We start from the raw sequence: 20,865 nt of genomic DNA, 5'->3' as shown, positions 1-20,865 counted from the left end.
AAAATAAATAAAAACTAGGACACTTGGGAATCTAGTTTTTACGACGAGGAGTTAAACTAGAGAATAAACTGCTACATGTAACTCCATAAAGAATTTTAAGAGGGCTCCCTTATAAGATGTTCTCAAACATTTTACGAGAAAGTGAATAGTTACCCTATTCTACCATCTACAGATTTGTTATACTTTAATACTTCCAGTAATAGAGATAACACTAAAAACCGTACCTGAATTCCACTGACAACTCATGCCCTCCTCCTTGCCAGACCCTGGCCCACAGGACATCCATACACAAGCTCTTTCCCTCTTCTTCTCTTTTAGGGACGAGGCAAACTGCCATACAACTGGCTAGTCATTTTTACTTGCTTGACCCAACAACAGTCAGTTTCTGTAAACCAAACAATACTATACTGGCAGCTGCCAAATATAGCCAAGAGAAGAAAAAAGGAGAGGGAAATGGTGACCTCACTCAAAAAAATGGAGGAACATCACTAACACTGCAAAAATCTATAAAATTTCGCCAGAATGTGCTGTTCATTTAGCAGTGAATTTTTATATGCCTCTAACACCTAGTTGGTGTTAGATTTGAAAAATAAAAATATTTTAGCTATCCGATCTGAGTTCCTTAGTATTCATGGTATCCTTCCATCCCAATATACATAGAATCAAATTTAACACTGCTTTAAGGGGACTGGCAACAAAGAGGTTATTAAAAGTTCATAAAAGTTAAGAGCCAGAGCCCTACTCTTCTGTAAATCGACACCCACAGAATCATCTTTGAAATCTACATCACCATCACCAGAGCAATCTCACCAATTCCTCACCTGCGGCAGGAGGATGCTGGCCACTAACTGTTGGTAAATCCAAAGAGCTATCAGACATGACATGTTTAAGATCTCCTCCCACATCAGCCAGTTTCATGTCAAACTGAACAGAGAGTGCGTCTTCAGAGTCCTCCTTGCCGACACTGCTGCCACCAATGGAAGGGAGATCCAAGGACTTCACTGAAGCAGAGTCTTCTTTGGTGGGTCTGAAAGTCACTGCTTTCTCTCCCAGGGATTTGTCCAAGTTCATGGAAGAAAACTTATTGGAGTGGAAGTCGGCAAAATCGTCATCGCTTTTTCCTGAAGGAGTGTTATCTTTCAGTTCCTCAACACCCAGTCCAGATCCTTCCAGGGAAAGATGTTTGAAGACATCGTATTTGGTAGATGCAGAAGCTGAGTTTTGTCCAGTTTTCAGTGCGCTGCTCGAGCTGCTGGTTAAAGGAACAGGACTAGTTTCCTCTTTAAGAGCATCATATTTATCATTTGACTTTTGCTCAGATGAAACAGAGCTGTTACTGAAAGCCATAAAATCTGCAAAGTCATCCTGCTCCCCAACAGATGCTGGACTAGAATATTCCCCAAAAAGGTTGAATTCTCCAAACTCATCAGCCAGACTAGAAGATTTAGTTGATGCCAATGCTGTTGCAGCTGCAGCAGATCCTGTTGACTGTGGTCGTGTAGAAACAGATTTTGATGCACTAAATGCAGCTGGGAAAGATAATGGTTTCTCGCTGCTGCAATTAACTGAGGAAAACATATCTAAGTCTGCTAAGTTCAGAGGATTTTTCACTTGTGTTTGTTGTTTCTGTTGTATAGCTCCTGAGGGGAAGGCTGCTGGAAAAGTTTTGTCTTTTGATGGTGGCTCTAGTGGTGATACACTATCGGCAGTTTTAAAATCGGTGAAACCATCATCGGTTCCTGCAGATCTGAATTCTGCAAAGTTTTCTCCTGAAAGAAAAAACACAACCAAATATATAAGAATGCTGAGCTGAAAACCACATGATGCATAGCATATTAAATGACAAGCATACTTTCATAGATTTCCTTCACTGGCTTGATATCATTTAACCACGGTTTAAACCCTACCAAATATTCTTTTAGAAACTACATATTTGTTTCCACATTGAAGGCTAATCATGTGGAAATAAATAAAAATCAAACTGAGAGCACTTATCATTTTTCATTTGCTCCTTTAGTGTGATATGTCTCTTGGTGCCAGATCCAAAAACATTGCTCTGAAGACTTTTTCTCAATATGGCTAACCATCCGAGTGTACAATAGAATAAAAAATCAGTGCTGGAGGTTACTGAAGAGAGACATATTAAAACAGTGGCCCTTTAAGGATAAAATGTATTACATGGTGTTCAAGCAGGAAAAATATATCACAGGTACCAATAAAGTATTATGAAAAGTCTAATATTTAGGATGTACAATACTTTGCTCAACTAGGCAGGTTAAGCATATCATCAGATACTGTGGTCTTGCTCAAGTATATGGAGGCATTAATTTGAAGGCAACTTCGATGATAAGTTTTGAAAAGGTATCTACTTATTTGCAAAGCACTCTGGCCAATGGCACATTGTAAAGCCGCTTCTCCCTGTACTCTCCAACAAATAAACTGAATCTCACAGAAAAAAAATCTGTAAATACTTGGGTTTATCTTGAAATTGGCCATCTTATTGTACCAATGAGCTTATTCTTATTAAAATTAAAAAAAGGATTTGAATAAATACCAACTCTATTATTAAAATTTCCAAAGGAAATGATTTAAATTTTAGCATTTATTGTTCTACTCTTAGGACGAGGTTACTGACAGAATTTTTTAATTAATATTTTAGGCAAAGAAAATAAGTACTAATGTAGTTCTCATAAATAATTAAATAGACTCAGTTAAGATGCTGAGAAAAATCTGGAACCATGATTCTTATTAGGTTTTTTATTCTTTATTATCATAGCAATGTTATCGTTCATAGGAATGAGGTTAGGATGTAGATGAGCTCAGTTTTCTAATGGTGTCCAAAGGTCTTCCTTTATGAACTACAAAAATGTACTTAAAATTGTAAATTAAAATTGTTATGAAAACAATATGGGCTTTTAAAAATATTGTGCTTGTAACATGATACATACATTGATGTATCATATGAAATAAACGCGGAAAACAATGGAAGCTGACTGACTGTTCCTCCTAATCTGAGATACTTCACTATAATTTACCAGCATAAGTCATCAACACAGAGAAACCTATTTAACATTCTTAGGGAAATTTTAGAAAGAGAGGAAAGCATTCAGAATTCTTGTATTTTATGTTTGTAAGACGTACCATCAATAAAACTAAAGTCAATTTCACAAATTGACAGGAGAAGCAGATTTAAAACTTAAAAAAAAAATCACCTTAGTACTTTAGGCAAGTATATCATTGATAATATTTGTATTATTTCTGTAAATGAAAATAAGCAGCCAATTTTGTCACAGCATAAATTTTTGATGTGCTACTTTGAAATATTTGTGAAATTGACAAGTTTTGCTTTGTTATTTTTTGAAATCACCACAGCAAACTAAACTTACTGATGAATTGTAAACTTTTCCATTAGAAATGTAAGCTGGGTGAAAGGGTTAAAAAGAAATAAAAATGGGTAGGTTTACAAGTTCAAAAACAAAGGGAATTTTTGGGCAAATAATTTAGTTGCAGTCATTTGAAGCTTGCATATCGGGAGGTACAATAAGCATATTACTTCATAGACAGTTCTTCTGTCAGCTTCCGAAACTTCATAAGTTTCCCTAATTGCCACTTTTTAGGCTCTAAAGGCATTTCAAAAGAGATTACTTTTCACTAAAACTTCAATAAGAAGTGGCACTTCTCTATGTAGAATATTTTTCTCATAGACTTTAATTCATGGTTTAAACAGTAGGGGTACAAAAAATGAAATATTATTAAACTCTGTCATTTAGTAACTTAACAAACTCGCAGCTTTGAACATGATACTATAAGATTCAACATGAATTCTAAGATACTAACAAACTTTGATGAAATTAAGCCAGTGTGCTTTAAATGCAAATAGAATATATTCTAAAACGAACAAAGTTGGCATCTCTACTTGGAAGGCCTTACAGTTAAAGATAGGAAAGTAAGCGATCAAAAACGGCAACAACAATCTAGGATTCTGTTAATAAAGTACTGTAAAAGCAGAACTAAGGTGTTGCTTACATTTTGGTGGCACCACTGTCTTTCCCAGGAATAACATACATATCATAATACATAAAGAACCCTGATGTTAAACTATGCGCTTTGCTCCAAATTTGTCTTGGCCTAAGATTTGATGAAAGCGTTGCTGGGAGTAAATGACAAATTAACAAGCCAAAAAATTCCTCTAGGGCTTAACTCTGTACTCCTAGTACCTAATATAGGCACAAAAGAAGAAATAGTTATTATATCCTAAAGTCTTGAATGAAACACCAGGAATCGTTTCTAGAATCTAAGGGCTGTAAGGGACTGAGCATTTTCAGAAGAGGTGAGTTTCCCTTCTTAGAGATATTTAAGCAGTACACTCTCTATTTCAACTTTCACATATTCCTTACCTTGTCTATATTCTCCTCCCACCTCTCCACTCCCATCCCTATCCCCTGGGCAGAAGAGTGAGAACAAATGATTAAAGGATGTTCCAAAATTTAAGCATTCAGTACACAAAGGTAGATAACCACAAACACAACTTTCAGTCTTTACATATAAGGATCTCAAATTATCATTCCATATTCTTTTCCACTCTATTTAATAAGCCCTTCTATCAGAGATGGGAACCACGTATACACAAAAACTCCTCTTACTTCATCTTTTGATTATAACCAATTTTGAAAACCTTGAAAAGTAAAAGACTTGTTGCTGCCTTCTGTACAGTCCACAGATTGCTGCACTGCCAGTAGTTCAAGTCTTATTGACTGTTAAAATAACTGAAAGCAGTCACAACCCTCTATTTGATACAGAAGTCTAAGTGGGCTTAAAGACTACCAGTGAAAGGAATGCACTATTTTCAGAGAAAACTGCTTTGATTTGGGGTTAGCCCTAAATTTTAGAAAATAATTCCCAATAACTGCACCACACTTTGCTTCCTTGTAATTTACACACACACACACACACACACACACACACACACACACACAGTGGGGTGGGGTTGGGAAGAGAGGGGAAGAAAGAGGGAGGGAGGAGGAAAGGAGGGGGAGGGAAATGGAAAGAGAAGTGGGGGAAGGGGAGAAGAGAAACCCTATGCACAATAAAATAATGTTCCAGAGTGTCATTGAAATAGCCATCGAAGATCTTTTATTAGAAATTGAAATAATTTATCCATTTAAGGAATCAAAAACTTACCTAAGGATTTACTTTCTGCTGTCTGTTCAAGTTCTCTGAAAGCACTATATTTATCACCAGGCTCTATGATGAAAAGATAGAAGCTAAAGTGAGGTTAAGAGCCTTGAGGTCACAACTCAAGAAAGCAAGCAGACTGGGTTGCCCAGACACACTCAGCATGTGGCATAACCATTTTACACATTTACCATAAAAGTTCAACACTATAAACAAAGATTTACATTAACAGGTTTATGAATTTACGAACTGCTGTTACCTCCAAATGAAACCGTATTTTCAGAGGACTTGTCAGGTGCAATTCCTTTAAACACAGCATACTTATCCATTGACGCTGATGCTTTAGTTCCAGGAAGTGGCATCAACAAAGAAGGGGCACTAAGAGAAAAAAGAAATATTTCTTAATGACTAGAACATTTAATCCTTCCCTAATCATCAAGTAAGATCTTAGAATTAAAGTGGCAAATAGGTACCTAGTTAAAACTCATGGTCCCGTTTTAAAACTAAGAAACTATATATATATATATATATATATATATATATATATATATATATATAAAAAAAACACACACACACACAGACACACACACACGATATATACACCACAAATGACAAAGGTAACATCTTTTTCCTTGAAAAAATATACTGAAATAACACCCAACCAATAACTCTTTTCTTGATTATTTAAAGAGGGGACAGATCCACACTGACCATCTAATCATCTCTTTAAGCCATAAAAATCACTGGAATGGCATTGGAAATAGATTATAGAATGATGACCTCTTGCAATTTTAACCTAAGGTCTATAAAACTGCAAAAGCGAACTGCTCTAAATAGGTATACCCAGTATTTTAAAGTAAATTATGTTAACCTTAATAGAAATTATTCTCTAAAATGAGGTCAGAATGCAGAGGTGAAATAGTTAAGAAAAAAAATCTATTTATAAAATGTTGTTCCAGCCAAGATGTAAATTGTTTCTCTTTTGATCATATGGCATTGCTTACTGGCAGAAGTTCACACATCTGATAAGCAGCAGTAGAGTTAATACAATTTGCATTTTTACAAGAATCACATCAGCAGTTCCAGAAGCTATCTTTGAAGCAAAACAACAATCACTTCAAAATTAGATGAAGATACTTTTTGCCTGTGGACATATTTCTCCCTGGATGGAAAAACAGTGTAATGAGTAGTATCTGTGTGGGTATTCTTGGACGGCTTAAACACATACTATAAAAGCATTGCTTTTTTTCCCCCTCTTTCTTATCAGACCCAGGCAGCTCCCAAGAAGAACCACCTTTACATATGAATAACTATATTCCACCACTGCTTTGTGTCATTCAATACCACACACACGTGCAAGTGATATAAATGGATTTCTATTGAGTCTTTGCTGTAAAGCAAAGATCTTTCCACAGTCATTTAAATCTTTTGATCAGTGGCCTCCAAGCAAGGTAAGAAACCCAACTCTTGCACATGCATGCTAATGGGGGTCGACAGTACTTTAGGACTTAGTGTTATCAAATGTTATAATTTCACATCACTACATATTTGATCTTGACAAATAGGTCATCACCTATACATTATAGGTGAATTTTTTAAATTTCTACAAGTGATTAAACTTTAACTCATTGAACAGAATGTTACATAGGAATAAAGGTACTTAATGTCTTAGGAAAAAAACACAAAGCTGAATTGTTTTTCATGACCTGCCAACTTTAGCTGTGGTCTTTTAAAGCCCATTGGTAAAATCTTCTAAAGGTGACATTTAATTGAATATTGTTAATTTTAAAATTGTTTTCAAAATTGAAGAAAAATGGAGGCTCTTCCGGGTAATGAAGTACAGCTGACTGAAGTCAACAAAATAAAATTCCATTCAAAAAAGCTATGACTCAGATCACAATTTTACACATATTACAAATGAATAATTCATTCCAGTTCTTCCTCTGAAATTATTTTTAAAAAACCAAACAGTAATCACTATGAAAGTATTTATGCCAGTTATAAAGTAATCTGCTCTAAACATGAAAATAGTTATTTCTTCTACTCTTTAATACTAATGAAAGGTACTTAGTGAGAGAAGCAGAGTGTTTAAAATTTAAAAACATGAATTTTACTGAAAGATAATACTGTAAAGAATTCGGCCATGAAAAAATATATTTTGCTTTTTCTCTAGTGAATCTATTTATGTTTTACAATCACTCCATATGTCTGTGGTAGATGGTTTTACTTAGTTGCTCAATATACCCATTTAAAAAGCAAAATAAAACTAACCAACTCAAAACCTCTACTATTCAATCATCAGTGCACCATGTCTATTCAATGATTGAACTATTCTATCATCAGTACACCATGTCTGCCTTATTATTCTAGGCTCCCCAGTGCCTGAGACATACTAAGTATTTTCTGAATGGATAAATAAATGATTCTGCTGTCTTTCATGTCCCCTTTCACGCCCGCCCACGTGTTAGTTCTCCTTTGACTTTGACATCCAGTTCAATATTGAGTCCATCCAATTTCTCAGATTCATCCTTTTTAGTATCTGTAACTCTTAAACCCAGAGTACCTCTCTCATCATCTCACAACAGGATTACCACGGCAGTTGAATTTATCCCATACAGTAGTAGGAATCACTTTCATCATGCCACTTATTTCTAAAATGCTTTACAGATTATGCCACAAATCATAAAACACCTCACAACTGGCGCCACCCCTAACTAATGTGATTTTTTCAAACTAACAATACTCTCCACTCCAGCCTACATCTAATACCTTGTCTTCATCTTCTCCGACAAATGCCCATTTTCTGCTTAAAAATACTGCCCACAGTGGTCCCACCTAGGCTTAGCTATTGATATTTCAATTTAACAAATATCTTTTTAAAATAAACTCACAATATGAAGATAATAGGTTATCATCAATTAGAGAATTCATTATATATGCATATACACAAATTTAAGGACCAATCCTAAGAGAGTTTTAGCAGATAATATAAATACCTAGATAAAACTAAGCTTCTTGAGAGCAGGAACTGTGTTTTTTGCTTCTATATTTCCAGTGCCTACACCAGTATCTGGCCTATGACAGATGCTAAGTAAATGTTTCTGAATGAGTAAGTAAACAATGAGCGTGGATTCCTAGACATGAGCAAAATGTTTTCATGCAAGGAAAGCATGAAAGTAGTCAAATCAGAACTGAAAAAGGAAAATCTGCAAAGAATGGCTGTATATATGAAAGTAAACTATTATGGGGAGATAGTGTAACACAAAATTGCTCATACCCCATATATCTCAAGTTTGAGCACCATCTTATTAAAAATTTCTATGCCCAAGTTTTCATTTCATTTACTGGAAGAGGTTTTTTCCCAGAGGAATGAACCACCAATTTGATAAATTCAGTTTATAACCTTCATACTAAAATATAATCATCCAACAAACCTTTATTAATTACATATCATGGGCTAAGTATGACATATAAACATATGAAAGATTGTCTTCAGGTATTTATAGACTAGTGAGGGAAATAGGCAAACCAGTAATTATAATTAGGGCACAGATATTCCATAAGGTACCTTGACAGTAGAAAGGGAGGGGACCTTAACTCATCTTGGAGGTAGGGATTGATCAAGAGGGGTTAGTAAAAATATCCCATATTAACCTGATTTTTGAAATGGAGCTAGAATTATCTACAGAAACAATTTCAGGATGAAGAAAATGGAATGTAAAAGGTTATAAGCTTTAAAGAGAATGGTGAGTCTGAAGTTGTTTTGGTATAGCTGGAATACAAGCTGTGGTGAAAAGACAATAGTTGAGAGAGAAGGCAGAAGCAAGATCACAGATGGCCTTTTTCAAGTCGAGCAGAGTTGACACAGTTGATGATGGTACAGGAGAGAAAACGGAGCCAAAATAAATAACATGGTTTTCACCTGGTGACTGGGCTTAGAAATTCCAGTACTTTAAAGACGCATGCTTCATATTTTCCTTCTATGTGTCATTTACGTGTGTTTGATATATTCTTAAAATCAGAATAATTCTTTCCCTAATTTATAATTCTACACAAAGCCTACCCCTCAGTCCTTATTACAACATCTATGCAGGGAGTGTTAACAGATTATCAATTGGTTAAAAGGAAAAAGATGAATGGAAATGCAAAAATAGGAACATAAAAGAAACAAAATATGTATCCTGACAAAAACAAGTTCCAAAAATAACCAAAGAAATCACATTGCTTACTCAAAGTCTGGTATGTTGGAAGAAGTGTCTAAATACTTTTTAAAAATGAGAGAAAGGTATTGAGAACATAATCGGTTACTGTACCTAAAAGTTAAGCTAGTACATAAAACATTAAAGATACGTTTATGCAACTGTCTATGCAAACAAACAGAAATATGAAGGCCTAAAAGCAACTGATGTCAACTTACTTTAAGAGAGATGTGAATAATCATATTTATGTTTCAAAATTATGATTTCTGTGGAAAATCAATAATATATTACATTGTAAAAATATCAAATTACGTGCCCCTGCCTAAAAAGCTTTTTAACAGTTGAAGACCTGGATCCATTACAAGAACTTGAGGTCATCATTGCACAGATGCACTCAGCTATAATAAATCAGGTTAGCACAGGCAAATAAAATATTGGCAAGCAGGTATGTGCCAGGAGGAAATGGTAGGAGCTAAAGTTTAATGTGGACAATGAAGAGGGAAGTTTGAAGAGTAAAACTATGAATAAAGAGGGATTATTCAAGAAAAGCAGGAGAGTAAGGAGTCTTAATTCTCTTATTTAGACTTTTTGTTGTGGATGCCTCTTTCTCAAATTATTAAATACGAGCTTAAGCATATTTAACTCCTTTCTACCTGTTTCCATGCTGGGAATTATTTGTTTTTGAAGAAACCGGCAACTCTTGGAAATCAGTGAATGAGTCTTCAAGGGATCCCGACTTAGAAGCATCTTGAAAATCTTGAAAGTCATCTTCTTCTGGTTTCACCACCTAGGTTTATAGAGGACATTTAAATAGAAACCATTCGACTGATAACATAGCAAATAACAAATCTCCATCTGTCAAATTCAAGGACTATCTTTAAAATCTCTGCATTTAGGTACCGCTACCTAATTATCGGAGAACATCCTCTAGATAAAACAGCAACGCAAGTGCTTAAGGCAGGAATCTTGTCTTGTATTACTGTTACTCTCTGTACAAATGGTAAAACAAAACAAAACAAAAACATGTTTAAAGGGCTTATCTGAAAAACTTTTAAACAGCTAAATCACATTTAATAGATTACGGAGAACCTGCTATCTTTAAAACACATTTTATACAAGTTTGTAAATTATAAAAGTGATATAAATTTATTATAATCCATCACACACATATAAAGTCAACAGTGAACACTGACTCCTAATTCTATAATCTAGAAGTACTGTTAACGGTTCATTTGTTTTATAGAAAAATGAGCTCATGAGCTTACACTATATTGTTCTGCTCTTTAAAAAATGTAATGGTATGAATTGGACATCTTTTCAATGCAGTATATATCTATCTCATTCATTTTAATGATCAAATTGTTTATCACTGTATGGATGAACCAAAATTTATATAACTTTTTTTTCCTAATGGACATTTAGCTATTTCTAATTTTTTACCCTAGCAAACAATGCTACAACAAATATCCTTGTACATCTTTGCTAGAATTTGAGTTACTATTTCTGTGGGATAGATTCTTAATAGCATGACTGTTAGGTCAGAAAATACACAGATATTTAGAATTTTGATAGCTATTACCAAAAGTGCCTTCCAAAAAAAGCTGTACTAATAAATCTTTTTCCTACCATTTCACTGACACTAAATACTATGTTTTAAAAAATTTTGCTAATCTGAGAAGTGAAAAATAAACAGAAGCATTTTAATTTCAAGTTTAATGTTGCTTCTTCAAAGATACAGCCTAAGAATTTCATTAAGTTTACTGGGCTTGTGTTTAAAATGTATATACTATAAAAAACTATAAACTTTTAGCCAAAATTCAACTATCTTAAGGCTTAACAAATTGCTTTGTATTTTTTAAAGAATAAAAATTAAATTTTTTATTGTTTTAATACTGTTTAATTTTCACCTCCAGTATCCATCATAATCCAGAATCTTCTTTGCATCCCCAGAAAAAAAGTGTAGATTCACTTCCAGGGATTATCTGGAATACACAGTTTCTCCACTTACCTGATTTGCAGGGTACGCTGGCATGAAGCCACTAGAAACTTGGGCTGCAGCTCCCCCTACTGGTCCGACAAGGTTAATGCCCATGACCGGCTGTCCGAGATTGAGGGGCAGGGAGCCTGCAGGGCCTGAAGGCATCCCAGTCGGCTGACTCACTGCGGTAGGCAAAGTCATTGGAAAGCCACTTAAAGTTGGAACGGGAGCTGCTGGGAACTGGTTTAAAGCATCAGGACTCATGGCAGGAACACCCCTCTACACAAAAAAGGAGGAAAATGGAAACATTTTAGGAGATTGCAAACTACATACAATTTAAATCTGACAAACATGGACATAAATGTAAAATCTGTAGCTTTGATATGTTTCTACATTAACTCTTCCAAAACTCATGAATTTGATACAAAAAAGTTATAAGGTTAACGAAATATTCAGCAAAGTAATGGCCAACACATATCAATTTTGACATTTGACTCTCTGATAAGTTTGGTTAATTTACTATAATCAAATCAAGATTACACATATTACAAATGATTTCATAATATAAGAAAAATTACTACCAGAGAATACTTTATCTATATCTAAAGGATTTTAAATAAGGACTTCAAAGGACAGGGAGTAATTTCATTTATTAATAACTTTCAAGTTCAGAAGAGTTACAGTCTTTAAACAAAGGAGTATTTTGCTTGTATGCACTTCATATAAATTATACATTTTTGAAGTACTGTATCTTGAAAATTATTTAAATTTCAATGTACAAGGAATTCTATGAAGTTGTAGTCAGAAAGGATTCATATTCTTTCAATTTACAGTGGAAAGTTACTTACTCTAACTTAAGAAACAATGTCTACCTGTGTAACTGCTATCATGGCGAGAACGGTATAAAGTTCTTCTTTTGTAAGTTTGCCAGGTGTAGTTCGATTGGCTAAGGCCCATATCTGTCCAAGAGTTTCCCTGGGAAGTCCAGATGACATCAGAATGGGATAGAGTTTAGCAGTATCTATTCCAGTTGGAGTCATTGTGGTTTCTAAGATTTTCTTATAGGCATCTATTAAAGGAAAGACCGGATTACAAATGTAAACATATTACAACTGATTGATTTTTTTGCTGTCATTGTTGGTTGTACAAGAATAAGCTTAAATCGAACTGCTTTAATAGAACTAAAGCCACATCGAGGTTTGCATTGCTAGAAAGACATTCAAGTGGAAATATCCAGCAGACAATTGGGGTCTGGAGCTCGGTCCTAAAGATGGAGCTTTGGGACCAAGGTAAGAGAAAGTCTTCAAATTCAGTAGAAGACAGTAATAAAAACAAGATGAAGGTGGTACAGGAAAACGCTTTGGATTTTAAAAGAATAGTTGTGGAGTAATGACGATGGAAATAGTTGAAAAACAGCAGTTGAAAGCAGCAGTTACACCAACACCACTTTTTTCCCTGCCCCAGAGAATTAGAGGCTGTAAGAGAAAACACCATTGGATAAGGTGCTACAGAAATAGAGCCTGCAGAGAAAGACAGTTTCAGTTATGGTGAGGAAGCAGAAAAAAGGGACTGTGGGGGAGTTTTTCACAATAAAGTGGGGTTTCAAAAAGACAAAGTGAGAAAGGCTGTTAGAGATAGGGTTGCCATATAAAATACGGGATGCCAATATTGCACAGGACATACTTATATTAAACAACTCTTTGCTGTTTATCTGAAATTCATATTTAACTGGATGTTCTGTATGCTTATTTGCTAAATCTGGTGACCCTAGTTAGAGAAGTTTTGGGAGCTGAAAGTGGCTAGGGCTAAGGTAGACAGAGAAAAATGTTTAAGACAAAAATTTTACATCTATAATTTAAATATGGATTACAGGTTAATTGATAACATATATTTTGGCTAGGAAAATATGTGTGTATGCATGTTTGGAAGGAGAAGAAAGAAAGAAATACAAGCTGGAAGAAAATGGATAGAACTCTAAAACATACCAAGATCCAAAATTTGTTTGGCTTGAAGACAGAAAGGAAGAAGAAAAGATTAAAACTGTCTAATGGGCAATTGGAAGAAAACCTATTATATTTATATACAACTGAAGTCCCATACTGGTTTGGGAGTTAGCTTTTCAACATATGATTATGTGATTACAATGTAAAGTAGACACTACTGGTTTCTTCCAAAAAAAAGTTCAGCTATAGGGATCTTTTGCATGGCTTTTATTTAATCAAGTGTAGAACAACTTTAGTCTATAACCAATCTAGGAAACGAAAGATCTGATACCTTTGGTTTACAAAGGGTTGGCAAAGTAGAGTAAATTAAGTTACAATTTATTTCAATTAACATATACTGCTGTAATAGTCATTATTCTAGGTACATAAACCATGACTTAAATAGACTTTTCTCTTGTATCAGTTGAATATGAAATGTGCTCCTTATTAATTTTTTGGCTCAGCAGTAATAATATATTTCAAGAAATAAGTGAACATTGTCTTCTAGTGTAGAAAAAGATGCTATGGTCTCCTACCTCATATAATATCACATTACAAAAAAGTAATGATTTTAAAAAATATAAAGTAATCAGTTCAGTTGATGTTTCTAATAATCTATGAAATAAATATTTGATAATGTCTTTCAAAGCATGATAAATCTGAGAAAAGCTTTTAAAAATAATGTATTTGATGGTCAATAAAACATTAAAGCAAAAACATTTCTCCAACATTTAGTTATTTCATATATGAGGCAGCCTTACAAAATACTAGATCTATTTAATTTTCTGTACTCTTTCAGAAAAAAAAAAAGAAAAAAGTTATGATTTCTTTTGTGTATTTTGTAATCAACATTAACTATTTTTCAACCTTTAAAGTAAAATATCCGGATGGGAATCCTGGACAAAGAAGCTTATTTACCTGGAACCAAACTCTCATTGTAAATCCAAGGAGGCATTCTGGGCTGAACAGGATCCTGTGAGGGAAATACTCCTACACCTAGAAGACAAAGAACATTATTTAATGTATATAATGAATGGTCCATGTACAAGATAAGGAAATCATGCTGACTCATGGTTTTTTATCAAAAGAGCACTGACTAGGGACACTAAAAAAAAGTCACCAATACAACTAAAAGATCTGGTTTCTAAACAACTCTGATACATTAACCATGTCCTCAAGAGTAAACTAAAAAAAAAACCTAAGATGTACCAAATAAATATTCTGAATCACTGCAAGGCTTGCACCATTTCGCGTATATTACAAATTAAAGGAAAAAAACGTGACAGATGATTTAAAAATTATATATGTAAAAAAAATGCAGTTGCCTAAGCTTGACTTGCAGCTCTTCATAATGTTTCTTAACAAAGTCTGATGTATATTTTTTTACCTGAATAAGATCCTGCTGCCTTAGAGGCATAGATTTTTGTCCTTTATTTTATCCAGTAAAACATCCTCCAAAAGTTTACCTCCTAAGCTACCCACATTCTAATTCATCTCTGCAAGCTGAATTTAGAAAAACTTGACCTTTTTCAGGCAGCAATGTGTATGGTTTATTTCAGAGAAGCAAAACTATATTCTCATTGGTGACTTTTCCAGTTAAATTTTAACTTTATGGAAGAACATAAAGTGCAAGAGGGAAAAAAGAGTTTTTATAAAAGAAATTTCAGAAATCATTCTGATTAAAAAACTGTCAAAAAAATTTTTTAAAAGATTAACAGGTGTTGAAAGAATTGAGAGCAAAATCATAGGGGTTAATTGGAGAAAGGAATGCATTAAATATATTTTAAGCAAAATTTTGATTAGCAAAATCAAGCAGCATTCATTTTAAGATTAATGCTTAAGGTGTTAGCACTTGAGCGACATTTGGTTAAATGAGCTTTTTGCTGAATATTTCATGAGCTCACCACTCTCTTCAATGGGCAGGTTTTGGTCTGAAGTCTGTTCTGCCTCTGCAGTAGTGGTACCACTTACACGTCCATCTACAGCACCCCAGTTATTGGCCGTTAAACTGGGATGGTTCTTACTGGAACCTGGGCCCTGGGCTTTGTGCCCAACTTCAGAAGTATTTAATTTAATTTGTTCCTGCCCAGATGTACTTATATCACAAGATACTAGGAGCTTCTCCTCCAAGGAAGGGCCTAAACAAACAGCATGAAGGATTATTTGTATATAACTGCAGATTTCTAATTTTTCCAATCATCTATTTCCACACTGAGATTCTAAAGGGAAGACCCTGTCGCATATAATGTAAACTTTGAAATAATCCAATCACGGCACATTTGCATAGGGCTTAAGAGACTTAGAGATTTTAGGGTACTTAAATATTATTATCTACTTTGATTCTCAAGAATTCCATGAGACAGTAGGAAGAATAGTACAGTGGAAGGAGTACTGCCTTAGAAATTTGGCCACCCATACAAGATACAGACACTTCCACTAACTACTGGGGAGACCCTTGGCCGGTAACATCATCTCTGGGTCTGTTTCTACATCTGTCAACTGAGAAAGCTTGGACTACGGACATATCAGCAAAGATTCCTCTCAGCACTATTCTGTGTCTCAAGACATAGTATGTAACTTGCCCTTCCCTATTATTTCACAAGTGATAAAACTGAGGTACAGAAATGTTTAAAGATTTGTCTGAGGGCAAAGTGATAGTAAATGAAGAACCTAAACTAAAGACAGCACCTTCTAAAGCAGCTTTCCCTGGCTCATCACTCTTAAAACGATAACGGTGATTCTCACAAACAAGAGTAACCTCCTAAGGACATCAGTTTGTTTTTTAAAGATCTAAGGTGGTTTAAACAGCTCCTAATTTAGGAGCTAAAGTTTTAAATCACTTTTCTGGAAAGTGAGCCTGCCTAGCCCCAAATTCAAAATCTACAGATTCTTTGGATTTCGATAATAATCATATATTTAGGGACATGTTTCTTTGCCAATGACATTGTATTCTTCTATTTATATAAGAGAAATAAATGATCCTAGATTATCTTAAGAATATTTTATTAATGTTCCAGGAATTACCTGCTCTTTGTACTTTGTATAAGGCTGAAGTGGGAGAGAAATAAGAAATTTGCCTAGGGACACCATGTAAGGCAAAAGACACTGGAATCTGACCTGGAGAGAGAGGCTGTGCTCCAGCCTTCTGTGTATGCAACTGGCCAAGTGGGGTGGTGGAATGGAAAGACTGAAAAGGCTGGGAAGCAGAAGAAGGCCCACATGTGGGAACCTCAACAGGCCCCTGCATAAAGTCACTGAATTCTTCTTCATCAAGAAAGGCAGGTGATGGGGAGACAGTTTTAGTAGAATGAGATGATGTGGGATAATCTGCAAAATGGAAAATGGTAATGAAACACACGGAAATGAACATCAATGGGGAGAAAGAAATTAAGATGTAGTAAAATTTTAAAAGAATATACTAAACAAGAACAGTGGAGGTGAACAAGAAATAACATGTAACAAGTCAAATGGAATTATACAATGAATGCAAAAACACTGATGTCTATTTACATAATTTTTTTCTTTTTAAAAAGTGTTTTATAGCTATTTTGCATTTGGTTCAAAAACAGAAAATTATAAAATTCAAAATTTCTTTCCTTCTCTTATTAAATCAGTACTATTCCTGCCCCACCCTCTTGAGAGCATTTATAATTTACATCAAGGTGGTGATTACTTTTGAAACTTAAGTGATCTGTTTTTCTGGATAATATTCTTTCAAAGCAATATATACCAGAAATAAGAAAACCTACCAAATGCTGCTGAAGATGTTTTGGACAGACATATATATATTCTGATGATTTCATGAGGCTAATACATACTTGTAATTTTTAATATATCATCACTAACCCATATACTTTGTACAGGTCACATTTCAGTAAAGCTACCATATGAGGAATGAAAATTACAAAAGACAACAACATTAAAAACATTACCAATGTGATATTTTCTTGTGAAAAGCATTAAAACTGGGACGCCATAAAGTGCTAAGTCAAACAACTCAACAGTCAGTTTAAGAAATGAAACCTTGACTAAGGACTACGTTTAAAAGATCTTTTACTTTAAAAGATATAAACATCGCTGTGGCTTTTTTTAAATGTGAGAGTCACTTATGTAACAAGTCCCTCTACAGGGACTACATTTATTATGAGGCTCATTAACAATACTATTATTGTCATATTTTTAACTACTTTGAATTGCTTTAATATTTACTAAAGTCTAATGTCACAAGGGACAGTCTTTTTTTTTTTTTTTTTTTTTAAAAAAGGCTCTCATTTGAAAAAATGAGAACACTACGTACTTCTTTTTTGGACACTTCTCTTCTGGATCTGTGAAATAAAACCTACAAGCACTGAAAGTTCTAGGAAAGATATGAAATGAGTATGCAAAATTATTGCCTTAATTTTGTTTAAAAAAGAAAAAAAAAACATGCCACAATAAATTCCAACCCAATAATGGTTACTGAGAGTGGATTTAAGTTCTCCATTTGGGTTCTCAGACCAGTGCTGGTAGAAAATAGTAGTAATGGAAAACTGAAAGCTACTATGAATGTTTTTTAAATGAACCCTGCCTATTTATTAGCAAAAAGGCTGCAAAGGCTAAACCAATGTTTCTTTGTACCTCACTGGAATTATACTAATTCTGTGGGGCATATATTTTGACTTATCAACTCTCTCGCAACTCTTTATCTGATTAATAAGAAGTACAAAAATTATATGGTCGATATACTTGCATTCTCAATATCCTAAGGTAAATAGTCTATGGGAGGAAGATTAAAAGATGCCATTTGTGGTAAAAAGGCTGGAAACTCTTTTTATATACTTTAGGCCTAGGTATAAAACTCTAACTGGAAAAGCTCTGAAATTTCCTTGGGCATGCTTCTGAAAATTTTGTCTAAACTTAAAGCAGTTAACTAAAAACAGCTAACTTCATGCATGTTGCTTGAACTCGCAAGTTTATTTGAACATCAAAACATCAATTCATCGTTTAACACTGAAGTTGTAAAACTACATCTGGCTGTCCAAAAAGGGCATTCGATATGGGCAGAAGATCTGACCTAACAATGACCATTCCTCTCTGCTGTCATCTCTTAAGTTCCACGGGGGGTCCAGTTTAGCATTCCAATGTCATTCTTAAATTTCTTCTTGACTAGCTTATTCAGCTTATAATTTTCACTTTTACATATGTTTTTCCTTTCTAAACTCAATCTGTTTGCTAATATCCATTATCTTTTCAATCTTGGTGTACATTTTATTTTGGGGCATATTTTTGAAATGATAACCTGATATATAATCTAATTAATGAAATTAATAGGATAGAGTCAAAGCTGCCCTAGAAAGTCAAGAACTGGTTACTGTGCCAATGTTAGATTATTCCCTCCTGACATCACCTATATAAGGTGATATAATACAAGAATTTATGATAAAATTTATCGATATAATTTGTGCCAGCAGAAAACAGTACTTGATTGGCTGAGTGATTTATGAAAATTATTCACCTATTAATGGTATGTTATTCTTGAAATCAGTTGAGAATAAAATGTCAAATATCAAATTTTAAAAAAAGGATGTGGTAACGGTTATGTAAAACACTCATTTCAACTGCTTAATGTTCAAAAAACAAAAAAAACAAAAAGGATCCTTTTACCCTGCTCTAAATAAGCACTTTTTTTTTTTGCTTATCTGATGATGAATGATAATAAAACTACAAAGAAATGCATTAAAAAAACTAAAATTTCACAAGGAGCATTATTAAACCTGTGACTTTTTTCCCCATCACTTTCTTAAAGGGGCGTTTAAAAAATTTGTACATTTAATCACATTGAATAAAATGTGAACTAGTTCATAAAAAGTAAAGTTCTTTTTAAAACAATGAGACTAAAATGATAAACTCCTTTATTACATTTGCTTTGACTGAATGGATTTTACTAATGTTAACATACTCATTTATACAAAAGATTTACAAATGAAGTTGTCATACTGATATTTACTAGAAGACAAAGAGGTTTTCTCGTCCCAAGATGGTTACCGATCAGAGCTCTTAACCCACTGTAAAATTTAAAACATTTAAATCTGTACTTAAAGGAACAGTTCAACATTGACTCTTCACATATATATCATGGCCAATTAAACACACATGGACTATAAAATTAAAACTACCTGGTTTCTTAGGGTGCGATGCTGGAGTAGGGTGCATCTTAGCATCTCTGGAAAATCCATCTAAGTTTCCTTTTATGGCTTCCAAAGCATCATCTCTACTCTTCTCTCCTGCCTAAGAGACAATAAATGTATGTATATTTCTTCACTTATCTCTCACTTCATCCGAAATCCTCCCAAATAAAAAGTGCAGATATTAGTCTGCTCCCAATACTTTTACTACATACTTTTTATAGTGAATTCTCCAAGTCAGGAAAACATTGATTAAGTGTCTAAAACTACGGCACAAATGACACTCTATAGAATATAAATATTTAAAGGCCCATTTATAAACATTTTAGGATATAGCTGTTAGATATTAAGTATTCTGTACTAATGCTCCCAAGAAAAGATCACAAACATTTCAATGGTAGCAAAATAGAGTTGAGAAGATTGGCTGATATCGCATTCCCCTCAATAATAGTGTGTCTTTACAAAATAATTAAAATCCTTCACTTTTGGACTTAAACTAAAAATGAAATCAACCATAACCTCACCTAGGGCTAGTGCCTAAATAACAAAACCCACTGAATGAGTGTGAAGGTGCACATGCAGGGTGTGTGTGTGTGTGTGCACATGTGTGCAGGGTGTGCATGTGTGCACATATGTGTGTGTGCGTGCGTTTTAGTGGAGGGGTGGCAGAAAATATTACCTTGGGTTTTACACTACTCAGAAGTCTGAGCTTTTGCTTCTGTTCTTCAAACTGGCGTCTTTTTCTTTCTTCTTCTAAGAGCTTTTGCTGCTGTTCAAATCGTTTTCTGAGGGAAAAACAACCTGGTAAAGAACCAGCTTCAGGGACCATCGACTGTGTTATATTCATATTTCCACTAATCATTTCAGCAATAGATCTTACATTTCTAGAACTAAAAAACTACTCTGCTAATTATATCTAATTTTCTTATGACAATCATATTTTCACGCTGCATTAATTAAAAAATATATGAAATGAGTCTGTAAATGATTTTTCTAAATGATAGGAATTTGTCTAATTTGCAAGGGGAAGAGATAACCTTTTGCATTCAAAAGGAATTTCAAAAAACAGATAGGGAGGTAGACAAGATAAAAACATACTTTGTTCTGTATGTTAAAAGAGAAACTTCCACCTGGGAAGCAGTGTCACAGGGAAGAGCAATGCTCTAGGAATCAGGAGACCTACATTTGGGTCCAGGCTTTGCTCATAACCTTGTAACCTGGACTGACAAGTTGCTTCATTTCTCTGGACCTCACTTTCCCTAGATGTAAAATTAGAGGGTAAATTCGAGAATCTCTAAGTTCCTTTCTTGCTTTAGACTTAAAAGTATTTTAAAGAGTTTTAAAAGTAATGTGAGTGTCTCTCGGCT

The 20,865-nt window shown here is 34.2% G+C and overlaps 1 protein-coding gene across 13 annotated transcripts in view; it reads right to left on the bottom strand.

The window, feature by feature from the left end:
• Nucleotides 1-20,865, bottom strand: part of SYNRG (synergin gamma) — a 68,930-nt gene that overhangs the window by 27,825 nt on the left and 20,240 nt on the right. For 6 of the 13 annotated variants that reach the window (XM_036222222.1, XM_016131406.2, XM_016131402.2 and 3 more), the window contains 11 exons: nt 20,178-20,283; nt 19,490-19,601; nt 16,452-16,661; nt 15,239-15,472; nt 14,253-14,330; nt 12,225-12,421; nt 11,383-11,631; nt 10,028-10,161; nt 5,435-5,553; nt 5,182-5,244; nt 822-1,769 (listed from right to left, as the gene is read on the bottom strand). In XM_036222222.1, the coding sequence (XP_036078115.1) occupies nt 822-1,769; nt 5,182-5,244; nt 5,435-5,553; nt 10,028-10,161; nt 11,383-11,631; nt 12,225-12,421; nt 14,253-14,330; nt 15,239-15,472; nt 16,452-16,661; nt 19,490-19,601; nt 20,178-20,283 (2,450 nt within the window). The remainder of the gene's footprint in view (nt 1-821; nt 1,770-5,181; nt 5,245-5,434; nt 5,554-10,027; nt 10,162-11,382; nt 11,632-12,224; nt 12,422-14,252; nt 14,331-15,238; nt 15,473-16,451; nt 16,662-19,489; nt 19,602-20,177; nt 20,284-20,865) is intronic. The other 7 variants (XM_016131412.2, XM_036222225.1, XM_036222224.1 and 4 more) reach the window with 3 other exon arrangements.

Source organism: Rousettus aegyptiacus, unplaced genomic scaffold (genome assembly GCF_014176215.1).
Source record: "Rousettus aegyptiacus isolate mRouAeg1 unplaced genomic scaffold, mRouAeg1.p scaffold_m13_p_6, whole genome shotgun sequence".
NCBI classification, from domain to species: Eukaryota; Metazoa; Chordata; class Mammalia; order Chiroptera; family Pteropodidae; genus Rousettus; species Rousettus aegyptiacus.
The sequence above is the reverse complement of the archived record's forward strand: the minus strand, read 5'-3'. Positions and strand labels throughout refer to the sequence as shown.